The sequence below is a fragment of the Rousettus aegyptiacus genome, unplaced genomic scaffold, assembly GCF_014176215.1.
Source record: "Rousettus aegyptiacus isolate mRouAeg1 unplaced genomic scaffold, mRouAeg1.p scaffold_m13_p_4, whole genome shotgun sequence".
Classification (NCBI taxonomy): Eukaryota; Metazoa; Chordata; class Mammalia; order Chiroptera; family Pteropodidae; genus Rousettus; species Rousettus aegyptiacus.
In genome coordinates this window covers 5,380,912-5,397,628 of record NW_023416307.1, presented here as the reverse complement: position 1 = coordinate 5,397,628, position 16,717 = coordinate 5,380,912, and the positions used below count along the sequence as shown (strand labels likewise).

Sequence of the window (16,717 nt, the reverse complement as noted above, 5' to 3'; positions counted from 1 at the left end):
TTCTCTCCTTGTGTCTTCTGCTAAGGACGCCAGTCATATTGGATTAGGGCCCATCCTAATGACCCCAACCTAGCTAGATGACCCCTGCCAAGACCCTGTTTCCAAATAAGATCTCCTTCGCCCGTACGGGATTCAGCACTTGAATGAATCTTTGGTGGGGGCGATGGGGGGGGGGGCACGGTTCAATCACAATGGGTCCATCGCCTTAGTTCCATGTGCTTTCATTTGTCTGCACCCACTTCTCCCCTGGCTTTCGGGGTGGTGGGTGTTCTCCTCCCTCCTACCATGATCCCGAGCACGTTCCTTTCTGAAGTGGGGATTTTTTTCCTCTGCATGTCAGCTCAGCAGGAAGCGGGTTCCTTGGAGAGTGGGAAACGTGAGTTGGAAGCGTGCGTGTGCGTGCGCGGGGGTGTGTGTATGTGGGGGGGTGTGTGCGTGCACCTATGCATCTGTGGGTACAGATGTGTCTCTGTGTGTTTCTCTGTGTGGCGCATGTGCCCACATGTGTGTTTGGGGGCGAGGCTTCGTGAAAGGTGGGCCTGATGGAGAAGTGGGAGGCAGGAAGGAAGAGGAGGACAGAGCCCCGTCGTGAGGGTAGAATTAACAAGGCGGGCCGTGAGCTTGCGACAAAGAGACAGAGATTACGCCTTCGGTCTCAGCCCATAAGGTAAGTAAATTATTCAGGATACGGATCCTGCTGTGTCACCAGAAACCAACGTAGCCGTGGCTTAAGGAAGGCCGGAGTTCGCGACTCTTTCTCGTAAAGTCTGAGCTGGTGGGTGCGCAGCACGGTCAGGGGGTCCTGCCCACAGCACTGCCCAGGGACCCCGACTCTTGCTGCTCTGCCATCTGTGAATACACGCTCTGTTTCCAGAATCGAAGCCGACTCACCGCCTCGGCCACACCCCAGCTGCTGGGAAAGGGTCTCTCAGAAATTACCCGGATCACTCCCACTTCATCCCATGACCTTGCTAGCTGCAAGGGAGCCTGGGAAATACAGCTCATCCTCAGAGGCCATGATCTCGGGGCTTCTGCTAAAATTAACAGGGCAGGGGCAGATCCTGGCGGACAGCTGATAGTCTGTTATCGAAGGAATGTGATTTTAGAGGAATAATGTTATCAACGCACCCTTCACCCCCCCCCCTTACAATAGAAAAAAAAACAACCTCAAATGTATCCATATAATAAAGAGTATAAGAGGCATAGGATTAGAAAAATCAGATTGTCAGGTAGGCTTCGTCCGGGTTTAACCGGCTTTGGGATCACGGTGAAGGCTTCATCTCGGGAAGGAACGTGTGGGGCCGTTCCACGGCCAGCTGGTTGGCAGCGACGTAACATGCCTTGTAGCTCTCCAGGACCCGGGCCCGGAAGTACGCCTTGTCTTTCTCTTGCCAGGCGTCCGACTGGATGTACACGCTGTAGGGGTCGTGCGAGTGCTCCAGCTTCTTGGAGCGGATGTAGCTCAGCATGATGCCCAGGGTGAAGAACCCGAAGAAGCCCAGCACCATGAGGATGTAGACAGCCTCCATCTTGCCGTCGCTGTCACCGGGGGACCTGCGGACCGGGCCGGACCCGTTGACGCCAGGCTGCGCCAGCTCCTGCCACAGCTTGGTCAGAAAGGGCGTCACGGCCGTGGTGTTTGGCAGGACCATCCTGGACTTCGAGGTCCCACTGCTGGAGAGCGACCTTCCTGGGCAAACCTTCTGCAAGACAAGTTTGACCTGGAATCAGAAAGAACGTCTTGGCCAAAACCCGCGCGCGCGCGCGCACACACACACACACACACACACACGTACACATACACGCACACATGCGTTTCTTTAAAGCTCGGGTGAGTGGTGTGTCCTGACACACTCTTCGGTCATGGCATGTGCCATCTTGGCTCTGCACAACACCCTCTCTGGATGGATCAAGTGACAAATCGATTCCCCTTTGCCTCCACCACCACTCCCACGCCTCGTCCCCGTAAGTGCCCACCAGAATGAGCGCCTTTAACATACACATTGCATTGCATGGGTGCATTTTATTTTGGTGCTAAGGACCAAATATGTCCCCACCCCCCAATTCATATGAAGCCCTCACCCCCAATAGTGACTGTATCTATGAAGGTAATTAACGTTAACGCCCCTAACGAATGGTACCCTAACCCGATAGGACTGCAGCCTTATAAGAGGAGGAAGAGAGGCTTCTCTCTCTCCTTGCCATGTTAAGACTCCTTGAGAAGGTGGCCGTCTGCAAGCCAGGACGAGAGCCCTCACCGGAAACCACACTCCGCTGGAACCTTGATCACGGACTTCCCAGCCTCCAAGGCTTTGAGAAGATACATTTCTGTCGTTTAAGCCCTGAGTCCACGGCGCTTTGTTACGGCAGCCGGGGAGACCGACACATTGCGAGATGGTCCCAGGTTACATCCCTCCGTCCTTTCCTCTTCTCCTCAGCGCTGTGGCTTCACGGCTCACTTGCGAGGCTACGGGTGGGTACCCCGCGTGCCTTAACTCCCACTGTTGCGTGGTACCCATGGCGTGCACCTGTTTATTCTCTCTGCCCATCCCCCAGAGCTGGACGCTGCCGCGCCACTAACTCCATAAAGAAAGGGGTGACAAACAGCCTCATCGTTGTCTGCCAATGGACCTGGGGGAAAATAATCACACATTTCATCCAACTGGTGCCCGGTGGTGTATACCTCTAGTCAGACTGCGGTGCCGTCAGGCATCTTAGCAGGTAGCGGGGGATGGGTGGTCTAGGCCACCGCACACATCAGAGGAGCAGAAAGCCGACCCTACCGTGTGCCAGCCTTTGCGACGACTCTGGGGCTTCATGTCGAGGGCCCCTCGAAAGGGCCAGCATTCCAGCTTGTGCTGTGTTCGCCTCCTCTCTGCCTACGGCCGATGTAGAAGGCGACGGTTCTCCCATCACTTTAATCTGGATGTCGCTGTCCCTGAATAGCCACATAATAGGTCTGGGCTCCATAACAGGAAGCTCTGGCACTCTGTCAGGGGGGTTGTGTATTCTGAAAGCCTCACTTCGGCGGCCTCGTGATCACCGATAAGTTAAAATAGGTTTTATTCATTCTGTCGTTGTTGTTTGAGAAAATGCCGGCCTCTACCCACCGTTCCTGCCGGAAAACAAAATCCCCAGGGCCAAGGGATGCGGCCACACTCCAAGCTCGACCCAGACGGGGCCACTGGCCAGACAAGCGGTCTCACTTATTTCTCGAGACCCTCGAAGCGGCCGAGTGTACCACCCTCGGGGCAGCTGCTGCGACTAGGGGTGCAGGGCGTGCGGGGGAGCATAACTTCTCGCAGAAACGCTATGGAAAGAGAAATTCCAGTGTACACTGTTGGGGGAGGGGCAGTGACCTCATGCCTTGTCTGCCTGAGACCAGTGTCAGCCTCAGACACCTCCAGACTAGACCAAGAGCTGCTGCTTTACAGAACCGGCCTAATTTTCAAACATGCCCAGAACCCAGCGCCAGGCAGACGGGAGGCCCCTCCCCTGCGCCCTCTTCCCCTGCGCACCCCTGAAACGTTGCTGCACCCAGATTTCTGTCATCAGCATTCCTCTTCCTCTCCCTCTGCCCTCCCCTTGGGTGACTGCACCTGCTCCTTCAGGTTCTCCCACCTGGCCATGATCCCGGGCACCCTTCTGAGCACCACAGCAGTGCGGCCAGCAGCCAGCCAAGGACGCACTCACCTTTGGCCATCCCCAGGCTGCTCGAACTCAGCACCCGACCCTCCTCCTAGAACCTGCCCTACGTCGCCTCTGTGAGCCGAGCGGCAGTGTCATGCTCTCTGAAATCGAGTCACCCTCACTGCAAATCCTGTCATGCCAGTCCCCAGCTCAAAGGCCGACCTTGGCTCCCCCCCACCTCCAGGGGAAACCTTAGGTGGGAGGGGCCCCGCCCCCCTGTGCAGCTCCACGTGGCCGCTGTGCCCGGACCCCGTGCTCCAGGCCCCTGGCCACGTGTGGAACCCTGTCCTCACGGTCATGTCTTTGCCTGTCTCCAGCACCAGCTGCCCTCCTTGGCCCATGAAACTCCTCAATGGTGTGGAGTCATGCTTGAAAGGCCACTGTGCTAACTTCGGCGCCGTCATGGTCTCTGTCTCCCTACCCCGCTCCCCACAGCCTCCCTCGGCCAGTGCCTGGCACACGGCACACGGGAGATGTCCTTGAACTTCTTAATACCTCTTCACGGGTGGGGCCTGGCTCTTCGTGGCTCACTTATCCGATCAATAGATGCCATGAGCTGCCTCCAGAGCCGTAATGACTTATCAGAAGCAAGTCCCTTTTTAGAAGGGACGACTGTCTCCCTCCCTGGACCACGGGCTGGGATGCTGTGAGGAGAGGAGCAGACAGCGCTCAGATGCTGGGTTTGGGTTCCAGCCCTGAGGCGTCACGGCCACGTGACCCCGGGTCAGGGTCCTCAGGCCCGCTCAGTCCTGACTTTTTCCCTTCGGAAAATGGAAAGAAACAATCACCAGCCTCTGCGGCTTTCAGATCCCTGAGCGAATGCTCAGAGTAACCAGCACAGAGTGCGGCGCACAGCGGTGCCTACTTAGCGTCCCGCGCCTGAGCAGGTTGGTTTCTCTACCTCATTAAGAAACAGCGGCCCGGGGATCTGCGGTTTGGGATCTGCCTCCTCTATGGTTGACCACTGCGGCTCCCTTCTTTCCCTGGCTGAGAAGCGGTCAGGAGTGAGGAGCACACGCGTTTGTGCCTTTCATGATAAGGGAGGAGAGGAGGCATCTGAAAAATGCGAAGGAACGGGCCGCGGAAATGACCGACTCCGCCGGTTAAAACTGCTCTCACCCCCATTCTGCCCAGTGCTCTCCAGCTAACACGTTTTCCCACGGCTCCCTCCCCCACCTCGAGGACTCGGCAGCTCACATCTGTTGATAACGTAGCTTGCTCTCCAACTAATGGCCTTCCTTATCTCTGTAGCCGCGTAGGAATAACAAGACTGTGTAAAGCCACCTGTTACGTTACAATCGTTAACAATCGGGGCTCAGCCCTTGGCTAGGAATCCGCTGAGCGGGCGCCGGCCTCAGTAAGTGCTGCTTTCTGATTGATTATAGCCTCGGTGTCCCGGCTCTCTGTTCGAGAATCCTGGAGCAGTGCTGATAACGCCAAGGTCGGGGTTCTACGAGGCAAAATGACCTATAAATAGGTAAGTCCAGCGGTTTGGAAATTCCTCCTCCCTTGCAGGCCCCCACCCGAAGCTCCCTCTCCTCATCCTGAGTCACGAAGTGCATAGGACCTCAGACAAAGGAATCACACCCCTAACCTAACCTAGGGGAGCTTGTGCACGGTGCTGTTAACCCCATGTGCTCCGCCGGCCAATAAATTCTCCTTCCTCTAAGAAAGTTGTCTGAGCAGCCAGTTTCCTTCACGTTCCTCAGCGGGGTGCTGCTTCCTGCAACAACGATGCCTCCAGGGCTTCTGAGTCCGCGCCTGGGGAGCTGCCAGGGTTTCGGCTGCAAGAGTCTCTCCAGCACTGTGCCCCGTTCTCGCAATGGGGTGGCAGGAATCGTTTGGCAAAGCATTTTTTTTTCCTTCAAGGCGTATACTCAGAGCTGCTGGAAATCATTGCAGCCCCCGGGGCTCTGGGCAGCTGGGCTTCCAAAGGTGATGGGCAGCATTTTCTTTTTTGAAATGCCACTTACGAATGCAGAGAACCTGGCCCCAGAGAGCAGGCCTCGAGCTGGTTATAATCCGCCCCCCGCCCCCCATTCCTGGAGTGACCATAATTGGCAAGCAATCCCGCCACCAGTGACGGTCAGAGCTCTCATCGCTTCTGCATCACGCGAGACTAGAATTACGGCAGGCGGTCTCCAACGGCGAAGTGATTTAGAACCCACAGCGAGGTCAGAGGAGCTTCTGCAATTAATCCACATTGCTAGAAGCACCAGGGAAGACCCGTTGCTTAAATCCAGATGGACTTTTCCGTGGCCGGAGGAAGCAACAACCAGAAACACCTGCTTTAAAAACCCACCAGGCCGGCCGTCCGCGGCCTCGCTCTCAGGCAGTGTTCTTGCCACTGTTCACATGCTTCAGAATCACCCTGTGAAATGCTGGGGTGCTGGCTCCACCACCAGGCTTTCTGGGGTGGGGCCTGAGAATCTGCATTTCTAACAAGTTCCCAAGCGGATACTGTTGGTCTGGGCTCCCCATTTAATGGCCTATTAGAATCACCTGGGGACCTTCAAAAAAATACCAATGCTTAGGCTCCACTGCCAAAGTTTGTGATATGTCTCCCTGGTCAGGGCTCCTGTCTGGCACTGGGACTTTTGAAAGCTGCTCAGGTGATCCTAAATTGTAGCCAGGCCCGAGAACCACCTGGCTGTGATGTGGGATGGCAAGAAATTGACCAATCCGCCTTTTGAGCTGCAGGGAACTGGGAAGAATTTTATAAGAAGAGAAACGTAATTTCACAGCATAATTTGCCAATCTCATTTGTTTTTTCAGATTTTCTTCTTTGGATTTTCATGTCCCTGATGTAATCTGACAAGAAACTGCAGAGAGGAATTGTCGAGCCTTCACTGAGTCCTCGGCTGCCCCCATCCCTAACTCACGCTGGCATCTTAAACGAGGATGAGCCTGTCAGAGCTTCATGCCGGACCCGAAAAGTCAAGTTAATTAACTGAATCTTTAAAGATAATTCTGTTTCTTGTCTTGCACTTAATTTATTGTATTGCTTTTGCTAAATGCCCTCCATGCCCCTCAGGTCTACGTGATGGGTCACGTGGTGTTTTTATGTAATGTCTCGAAATGAGTTTGACAATGTCCTCTGATAGCATGGGGAAAACGGCACAGATCCCAATCTGCATGTCAGCTGGGGGTTCATGCCTCATTCCCCAAGTTCACTTCCATTTTAATGACAAAACACTGCCTAGTGGCCACCGTTTTCAGACTGCTGGACTCAAATGGACTTAAAGAGGAACTGAGCCAACAATCTCAACTTACGGAAAACTGGGCTCCGTAGAAATGAGCTGACTTGCCCAAGGTCATGTCTCGTATCAAAAAAAAAAAAAAAAACCATGCAAAATTTAATCATTTAGCCACGGACTCACATTTCATTGGTATAGAAAAGGGGGTTCTCGGGTCTTTGCAGAGAGGAATGGATTCTTTATTTAGGCTCAAAGGAACTGAGGTGGCAGCCGCTTGTATCAGGTAAAACTGGCTCTACCCAAATGGAGCCCGGCTTCTCACTTACTATGCCATCAGATTCCCCGCCGGGGAAAACCACGGCTTTCGTGCCTTGCCCAACGAACAGGGGGGCCGGGGGAGCAGAAGCAGCACAAGCCAGGGAGGTCCAACTCCAAACACAACCAGTTCAATGCTCGGATGGTGCCCACATTCTCTAACTGGCCTTCTTGGGCCAGAAAGGTGGCCAGGGAGTCTAGAAGTTTCCATTTCCACCTGGGTTCGAGGCCTCCAGTCAAGGCAAGTGCGTTTTCCTCTTTCGTCAAAGCTCAGACCCCGAGCTGCTGGACGTCACTCAGGACCCAGGGCTCTGGGCCACCGAGCTGAGCTGACAGCTGCGAGTGGACTCCCCTGGGCCTCCACCACACTGGGCTTCAGCGGGCTCCCGGAGGGGGAGGTGGCAGTGGGTGACGTGCCCGTCCTGGCACACGCCGGCCTTCTGCATTTCTCCCTCACGTTCCCGTGTGTCGCCTGTCAGCGCCGACAACAGTCCAGACGCTTTCAGAACAGACTTCGCCACCTTTCATTCTTTCTAAGCATTTACTGGATGGGCCAGGCTTTTGTGGCGGACCCCAAGCCCTCACCTGAGACGGACAGCTTCTGGGAGCAAGTAGCGGGGAAGGATGTCAGACTCAGAGCTCAGAGACCTGAGGTCCAGCCTCGTTCAGTCCTAGATACACCTCACAGCCCCTGGGCCTTAGCTCACGTCTCTAGGTGGAACGGAGATAGCATTCCCATCATTCTTAACGGAATTCCCTAAGCATATCCTCGGAAGAGCACCAGGTCTTGAAATCATCATTAGGCCTTATTTGTTCCAGGAAGTAGAAGTAGGGTAAAAACAATCATGAATAAATCTAATATGGGTGAATATGATCTTATTGAGTCAAGAATTCTGTGAGCCAGTTTTCCTTGGAAGCAGTTGTCAACTGTTTGCATCATCATCGCAACATGAGGTCCAAATTCTGGAGACACGTTTACTTCCTTTCAGAAAAGGAGCCAACGGGGGCCCCCAAATCCTTCCAGGCTTGTTCTTCCCATCTGACCTCTTCTAGGAGGCAGTGAGTCACTCAGGTGTACAAAGTCTCAAGGAATCAGGATGAAACCCGTGCAGAGACAGTATCCAACGGTCCTCGCAGCTCTGAAAAGCGCTTTCTGTCACCTGCCTGTCGGACATGGGGTGTGGCTCTTGAGCTGGGTCATAGGACCAGGAGCTTCCCAGACCTCTCCGTGAGTGATAGGGAGGGGGCTTCGGGAAGTGAAGGATGGATATGCAAACCAGGGCACTGGTGAGAAGGACCCAGTCAAACTCATGCGAAAAAGGGTGAGCGTTTTGGCGTGGAGAATGGATAACGGTAGGATTCCCAGATCTGGAGAGCAGCTGGAGGCACACAGAAGGAGGCTAGATGGACTCTCACGTCCAGCAAATCAAATTACTTCAAGGAGCCTCAGCTTCTCACCTGAAGACTGGGAATAATGGGATCTACCTTGACTATTCGGAGTTTTGTGAGACATGGCACACTCCCACGACTTTCCTGTCTCTCTCTCTTGCTTTTGCTGCTCTCTCTGTAAGACAGGTGTGACCACCATATCTGCTTGTCAGAGTTCTACTTGTCCTCCAAAGGCCAGCTTCTCTGCCACCCTGCGTGTGCGCACCCTGCATCCGGACGTCCCCAGCCCTCTTTGACCCCTCATCGCGCCTTGTCTACACCACTCGTATTCTAACTTGCAACGATTTGTGGACTTGTCTGGGCATTTCCTTCCAGGGACCTTTGCTCACCTGTTCCCACCCGGGCACCCAGCATGTTTCATACAGCTTTGCTGAATTAAATGAGAATGAAAAGTAGTAGATTCAAGACAACGGCTATGTGGACATGAGAGCAAATAATAAAGTATAATACACTCTGGAAAGAAACTGGGGGTAACCAAATGAAAACCTCTTTCAACACGGCATGTTTCTTTATAATAAAACATAAACTATTTTTACATTATATGTGTATTTTATTAGTATTAGTTATTTTGTTTATTGAAATGTATATGATTAATATCATTATATATGTATCTGCAACCCAGCTCATTCCTCAAAATGTTTAAGGCATCAGGGATCGTTAATAATACAGCATAGTTTTCATTGTCCTCCCCGACTCGCGGTAACCCAATGCCCTGCTTTTTTTTTTTTCCGTGCTACTTATCACCTGCTAATATAACGTAGTTTTTAAAAATTTATTATGTCCATTATTTGTCTCCTCCTGCCCCCCGCCACCAAATGTAAGCTTTTGAGGGCAGGGATCTTTGTGGGTATTGTCCCCCATTATACCTCAAGGACTAGAACAGTGTCTGGCTTATGGTAGGGGCATGATAAATATTCATAGGACGCAGGCATGCATGCATGAATGCATGAAGGAATAAATGTTCTGTTCAACTACCAGAAAGCCCAAAGCACACAGAAACTGTCTCACCATCCCCACCTGCAGCGGCCTGAGGTGACGAGAGAGAGTCCCTCCGATGGCTTCGAAGTGTACTTTATTTTCAAAACAAGTCACACTCTGATAACCTGCCGAAAGCAAGCCATACCTGAATATTCTGTAAACTCAGGATGCCTTCCTCAGCCCCATCCTCAGCTCACCTCTGATGAGCAGCAGGAAGTAGAAACAGTGGGAACTTTCTGCCCCGTCCTTAGAAATCCGGGGACCAGAGTCAAGGCACCTCCTGGCCACTCACGCATCACACCTGAATCAACTGTGTGATACAGCCGAGTTCCCCACCACCTGACTGGTGAAGTGGCAGCCGTGGTTACTGAGAATGTCCTTCATCAATGGAGCTGGAAGCCCCTTCCTAACCCAAATGTGGACTCAAAATAAACGGTCGGTTCACCTACAGCAATCTGAAAAATCCGGTGGGATTTTCAGTGCGACATGTGATCGATTCTGAAACGCCCGTGGCTGCTGCTCCCTCAACTTTCTTCTGAAAATCGCGCATTCTCCCCACTGACTATACACGAGATCAGATACCAGTGATGCTCTCTGTGCCTCGTGCCTTTTGCCCGGGGAGACGCCACGGTGGTCTCAGAACCTTCTTGTTCGAAAAAGCAGAAGTTCCCTCTGAGGCTGCTGTGTATTGCCTGAGTTGGGGACTGAGATTGTGGGCGATTTTAGTTTTCTTTGGATGCTTTTAGGTTCCACATTTTCTACAAGGATGTCTGCGGTTTAATAACACTGGGGGAAATGCTGTCGTGACTTGGTGGCGAGAAGTTTCTGTGCTTGCGTTCAGAGGACGGCAGGAGAGGAGGCGCGAGCCGGAGCCGCCTATCCAAGTCTCCCTCCCACGGCGGGGGTCGCCGCGCCTCCTGCCTGGATCCGCCCGGTGCGCGCCCGGGGCTGCCACCGGGTCCCTGGGGTCCCCTTAGGGTCTCCCGACTGGGTCATCCGCGCGCCAAGAAAGGAGCCGGGAGGCAGGAGGCCTCTACTTACCGGGTCTGGGGCGCCGAGAGAGCCGTGTGTGCAGCGGGATCCGCGCGGGGGAAGCCCTGGGGGTACCGGCCGCCGAGCTCCAGGCGGCGCGCTCTGGGACCAAATACGCGGCGCGGGGCGCGGGGCGGGCTCGGCCTCCCCAGCCAGCCGCGGCCCCGCCCCGCCCCGCCCCGCGCGTCCTAGGCGATCGCAGGCCAGTGTGGCCCCGCAGGCCGCGTCTCCTGCGACCCTGGCCAAGACCTTTGGATCACGCCGGGTAGGCTCAGGGCCGGCCCCAAGTCGTGTTAGATCTGCCAGCGAGCCAGGCACAGAGAGCTCTACCTTCCTGCGGCAAGAAGCTGCTGTGGCTAAGAGAAAGGCCACCCCGGAGACCCCCTCGGCAGAGCGCCCAGACAAAACCCTACCAACAGGTCCAAACAATAGCTTCAAATATATTCCCAACCTGAACAGATTCCTGTTAGCTCGTTAGCTGCAGCCTACCCCCCAGTTGTGGTCACGCATCTATTGGGCATTTATTGAGCACCTACTGAGTAGCTATGGGCCCTGAGCTGGGCTGCAGCCGAGGACTGGGCTGGCGGGGTCCCTCGCCCGCCAGAGGCAGTCACTGCAGCCATCCACGCCTTGGCACCCACACTCCAAAGTCCTTGGGGGCCAAGGGAACAGTGTTTCCGGCCGTGAGGGGTAAACTGAACAATGTCCCAGTGACCTCTGGCAAATTCTCCAGCAGCTGCCCACCAGCCTAGGAGGCAAGACTGAGATGGGGTCCAGGCTGCATGGCAGTCGGTAGCCCAGGGAGATTTCTGACAGAGCAAGAAGACATTTTCTGACAACAGTAAAAACAAACAATCCAATTAAAAAATGGGCAGAAGACCTGAACAGATACTTCTCCAAAGAAGAAATACAGATGGCTAACAGACATATGAAAAGATGCTCAAGGTCGCTAACCATCAGAGAAATGCAAATTAAAGCCACAATGAAATATCGCCTCACACCTGTCAGAGTGGCTATCATCAGTAAATCAAAGACAACAAGTGTTGGCGAGGATGAGGAGAAAAGGGAACCCTCAGACATTGTTGGTGGGACTGCAAATTGGTACAGCTGCTTTGGAAAACAGCATGGAAGTTTCTCAAAAAATTAAAAGCGGATATACCTTTTGACCCAGCAATGGCACTTCTGGTTATTTATGCAAAGAAAACCAAACAATAATTCGTAAAGATCTATGCACCCCAAGATTCATGGCAACACAATTTACAATAACCAAGATATGGATGGAAACTAAATGCCCATCAACAGACGATTGGATCAAGAAATCATGGTTCATATATACGATGGAATATTACTCAGCCATTAAAAAATGAAACCCTACAAATCGCAATGACATGGATGGACCTAGAGGTTATTATGCTGAGTGAAACAAGTCAGACAGAGAAGGGTAAATGCCACATGAGTTCACTTACATGCGGAATCTAGGGAACGAAAAGAACAAATTAAGCAAAACCGGACTCACAAATATAGTGGTCAATTTGGTGACAGACAAAGGGGAGGAAGTTGGGGGGCTGGGAGAATGGGGCGAAGGGTTAAAGAAGTAGCTGATGGACGGGCATGGGGATGGGGAGCACAGCACAGGGAATGCAATTAGTATTAATATGCGGGCAAGGTGAAGGGCCAGGGGAGGGAGGGGGCAATTGGGGGAATGGTTTTATAAACTATATAGATATCTAACGAATGTACTATATACTTGGAACTAATTAAAAGAGAGGAGGGGGAGGAAGGAAGGAAGGAAGGAAGGAAGGAAGGAAGGAAGGAAGGAAGGAAGGAAGGAAGGAAGGAAGGAAGGAAAGAAAAGAAAGAAAAAGAAGAAAGAAAGAAAGAAAGAAAGAAAAGAAAGAAAGAAAGAAAGAAAGAAGAAAAGAATGAGGGGGGGAATGGAGGGTAGATAATAATGAAGTAATTGAAGGAGTACTTAATTACCTTAAGGCCTTCATTACCTTCCTTTTCCTTCATTCCTTCATCTTTTTTATTTTCTGTTTTTCCCCCCCTCCTTCCCTTTTCCGTTCCCTGGCCATCCCTCCCTCCGACCCTCCTCTCTCCTCTTTGTTGGGCTTTCGGCCGGAGGGGCGCATGGGAATGTGTGGAATTCTAGCATTCTAAAGGACTCAGCCCCACTGGCAAAAGTGAAGCTGGCATGTTAAAAAAGCCCCAAAATGACCATGGCCTTGTATTTGTGCTGTGTGAAATCTCTTCTATGGAGAGGATCTGAACTGCAGAAAAGTTTTTTGCATAGAAAAGTCCTTTGTAGTTTTACTCGCTGTCACTAGAGTCTAAATAGAAAAAAGTTAAATTATGGTATGTAAGAATGTTATATGCAATTGTTAAGATAATGCGTACAAATAATTTGTAACAACATGGAGATTCCCTATATTATAATGTTAAATGAAAAAAATGCAAGGCAGTAAATTATACGTGCAGGATGCTACGCATTATTTCAAAAGACTAAGAAAACATACCACAATGTTAATACTGTCTGTTAATGGTGGGTTTACGAAAGATTTATTTTCTTATTTATACTATTCTGTTTTCTTTTTTTTTTTTTTTTGGCAATAAGTCCATATGTTTTAATAGTGAGGAAAAAATACATAAAATTTATCTGAAAGTTCCCCGGATTCCCCCTTTTCAAGGTCATGCCGTATGTTTACAGTACCTTTCCACAAAGGACTCCACCAGCAGGGAACATGGACGGTGGACGGAAGCAAGGTGTTTGTCTTAGCAAAGGTATGTGTAGCCCTTTAGTAACAACTCAGGCCAAGAGAACATGCAAGGAGCACCCCCAAACCAGCTGCGGAGGTCACTACTGTCTCCCCGCCAGCGGGTAGAACAATGCCCGCCCACCTGTCACCACGGTATTGTGCAGATGGTGTGTATGGAAGTGTTTTCAAAAAGGTGAAGCGTGGTGTGAACGCAGTGTTCTGTTTCTCTTCCTGGTTCTCCCCCCGCCCCCCCCCCACACACACACGTGATGAACGATTCTACTCTGACAATGCTGTTGTTGTCATTTTCCAGTTGTGATGATAAGACGCGATGACAGACGAGAGTGTGCTTCGTTCCCCTCTTTGAGCTTGAAATGACTTCTTCTCTCCCTCGTCCTTCCCCTTCCCCTCCTCCATTCTCACCCCTTCCCATTCTGAGGGTCCGATTGATCTTAAATAATTGTAACAAGAGCCGCAGAGCACCAGCCGGCGGGTCAGCTCCCTCCCTCTCTCTTTTTCTCTCTCTCTGACTCCTCCATCTTCTCCATCTGTCTTGGTCCCTTCACTAGAGACTGTCCCTTGAGAGAGGGGTGACAAACATGGCCCCCTGTTCCTCCCGGTGGGTTTATCTTCATCTTCCATGAGCAGGTGAATCCAAAGCCAGAGCTCTAGCCAGTTCTCACTTTTCATAGGAAAATCTCAAATCTCAACTCATAACTGCTTATGCTCCTAACTCTGCTCACGTGTCACCAGAGCAAGAACGTCTCTGTCACCAGGAAGGACTGATCCTCAGTGTAACCCACTCAGGACACACTTGCAGGGTTCAGGATCATGTGGACGTTTCTTCGCTGTTCCCTCTGGCTGCCATTCGATCTGTGTCAGATGCCCCTCCACTAGTCTAGGGACATCCCCTGCCCACTGGTCCCCTTCCTTCCTGCTTTTTGATGCCTTACCCCATGGCTTCTACTGTCCCCACGGGCAACTCTCTTTCTTAGGGAGGAGAAACACCAGTAGGCAAACAACTTTTCTATAGCAGCAGCAGAGCATAACCTGGGTACAGCAGTGTGCTAAAATCACAATGCTTCCTTCCCAGGAGAAAAACAAAGAGGAGGAGGGGCCAGAAAGTCCCCATCCAGCCCCCCTGGTGACTGGTGACAAGTGAGGAGATGCAGAGTGATGGAAGAGAGCCCCCCACCCCCGCCACCTGGAGAATCATTCCCCCACCCCCAGCTGTCCACAGCTCCACCTTCGTCTCACGCAGACGGCTCCGCATGTCCGTGTCCCCTCTGACGGCCATTTGGTGCTCTCCTCTCTCCTGTCCCCCTTCCTCAGCCAACATCTCCTCCTCGTCTGATTCATTGGTCACAGAGGTCTGCCTCACTTTCCTCCCAGGACTCCTGCACAGAAGAGGCCTCCTTCTCGAACGCAGAGACTCCTAGCCATCTCCTAACCCCGCTAGAAGATGGTTCGCGGTCCGAAAAGAAACCACCAAAAAACCACCGCAGCCGGCTCGGGCCCTGCGGGTCATCCCCGCTCCAAGCCCTCATTCCCCAGTGCTCAGACTAATCTAGATTTCTGGCTTCTCTTAGAAAACTCAATGGATCTAGAAACGTTATCCCACCTTTGGCACAGCAACAAATGGCAGGAGCTAATTCAGTCCCTTTCCACAAAAATGCAAACTGGGGTTTCCCACAGGCTTCACCACTCCACCCCCCACCCCCCGCTCCCCCATCAAGGACACGTAGCAGACCCCACTACTCACTGAATGTCCTGCCCGGTTCCGTAGGGATTGAGTTGATCACTTCTGCTCTGGGCCTGTCTCTTCCAGGACCCGCGTTGCGCAAAGCCCCTCATCGGGCTGCTCCTTCCCTTTGCACGCTGTGATTGATCTCCTCATCGGATTGTTTCGTCCTTGATACTCTGTGTCCCGAGTGCTTTTGGGCTGTGTGTCAGACGCGTCTGTTCTATTTCTCCATTTAGAGCGATGGTTCTTAATTTTTCAGGGCTCTCCTTCAGAATCTGAGAGAAGCTATGGCATCGAGCCTCCCTCCCCCCACCCCACCGACCAGATGCACCTGGGCACAACATCTTATCTGAAATTCAGGGGACTTACGGCCCCCTGATGTGCCAAGCGATGTGTGGCTGCTGCGTTAGAACTCTTGATTTAAGGCAAGAACTATCTTTTCCATAAAACAACTTCTACTCTACACCATCAATTCTATGGGCCTCTCCTAGGGACTGTGCTCATCAAATACCACTGAGTGTTGCCCAATTAGCGGACAGCAAGAATGTCCATTAAATTGCCTCTGCCCAGGTGTTGGGATGTTTGCACTAATTCTTGGCACCCTCAGGTCACCTAAAAAACACAACACGGCGGGCTGTGGACTCACGGATTCGGGCATTGCAGCTGCCCTTGCATCTGAAATAATCACAACCTTCACCTTGTCATGAGAAGAGCACAAATCCAATTAAGAACGCCTCACACCCCCCCGCCCTCACCCCCCATTTCTCCACCCCTTTTTGTTCTGGAATAAGGCTGTGCTGATAGGAACATGGATAAATTAATTACAGCCTGGAATGTTATTCATGGCTAGGAAAGAAAACTGAATCTACACATATAATATTTGACATCTGAATACAAACATTGTCCTTATGTTTTCTTTAAAAAAAAAAAAAAAACCAAACAATTGGTCCGGTTTACACAGACAAATGTATAATCCTTTTAAATGCTGTGGATTTAAAGTCACAAAGGTAACAGTGTTGTAGTTCGCCAAAGATCCAGGAGGTGCAGGAATGAGATTAGTATCTACTCAGTTCCTTGCATGTGTGAGAGCATTTTGGTGTACCTCCAATTCCTGGTAACACAGAAGCACCGTTGTGGCCAGAGTCCCTGAAATGGAAGGACACTAGCAAGTCCGAACTTAAAAACAGTGCCGCAGCCTTTCAGGGGCAGTGCGTGAAGGTCACTTTTTAGACACGAGACAGTCCACAGCCATCGTCATGGCTTCTGTATTATTTCAACCAGGACCTTTGGTCTGGGAGTCTGGATTAATGTGGGTCGCTGTTGGTCCTCCATGGGGATCGAATGACTAAGTAAAGAAGTCAGAGGCGATGTCCAGCATGACTCAAAAGGAAATCTTCAGCAAAGCAAATCCCAAAATTTGTAGACAGTGAAAAGCTTTTGATGACAACCTTGATCTTCAGACTGAACCCTTATTCTAACACACACCTTAACCTGAACTTAAAAACTTCTTCCTTTGAAATTTTCTCAGTAAGTAAATTTCTTCTTTGATGACCAGT

At 51.7% G+C, this 16,717-nt stretch overlaps 1 protein-coding gene across 4 annotated transcripts; it reads right to left on the bottom strand.

Annotated features, from left to right (window-relative positions):
- Positions 1-1,185: 1,185 nt before the first annotated feature.
- Positions 1,186-10,763, bottom strand: KCNE1 (potassium voltage-gated channel subfamily E regulatory subunit 1). Of its 4 annotated transcripts, none has more exons than XM_036219516.1 (3): positions 10,671-10,763; positions 9,660-9,754; positions 1,186-1,703 (listed from the first exon to the last, which is right to left on the bottom strand). In XM_036219516.1, exons 2-3 carry the CDS (start codon positions 9,660-9,662, stop codon positions 1,263-1,265), a joined length of 444 nt encoding a protein of 147 aa, XP_036075409.1. In that variant the 5' UTR covers positions 9,663-9,754; positions 10,671-10,763; the 3' UTR covers positions 1,186-1,262. The 4 variants fall into 4 exon arrangements, with proteins under 4 accessions (XP_036075409.1, XP_036075410.1, XP_016019562.1 ...); XM_036219517.1 differs by having other exon boundaries at positions 9,669-9,754; XM_016164076.2 differs by lacking the exon at positions 9,660-9,754 and having other exon boundaries at positions 10,671-10,760.
- Positions 10,764-16,717: the final 5,954 nt, after the last annotated feature.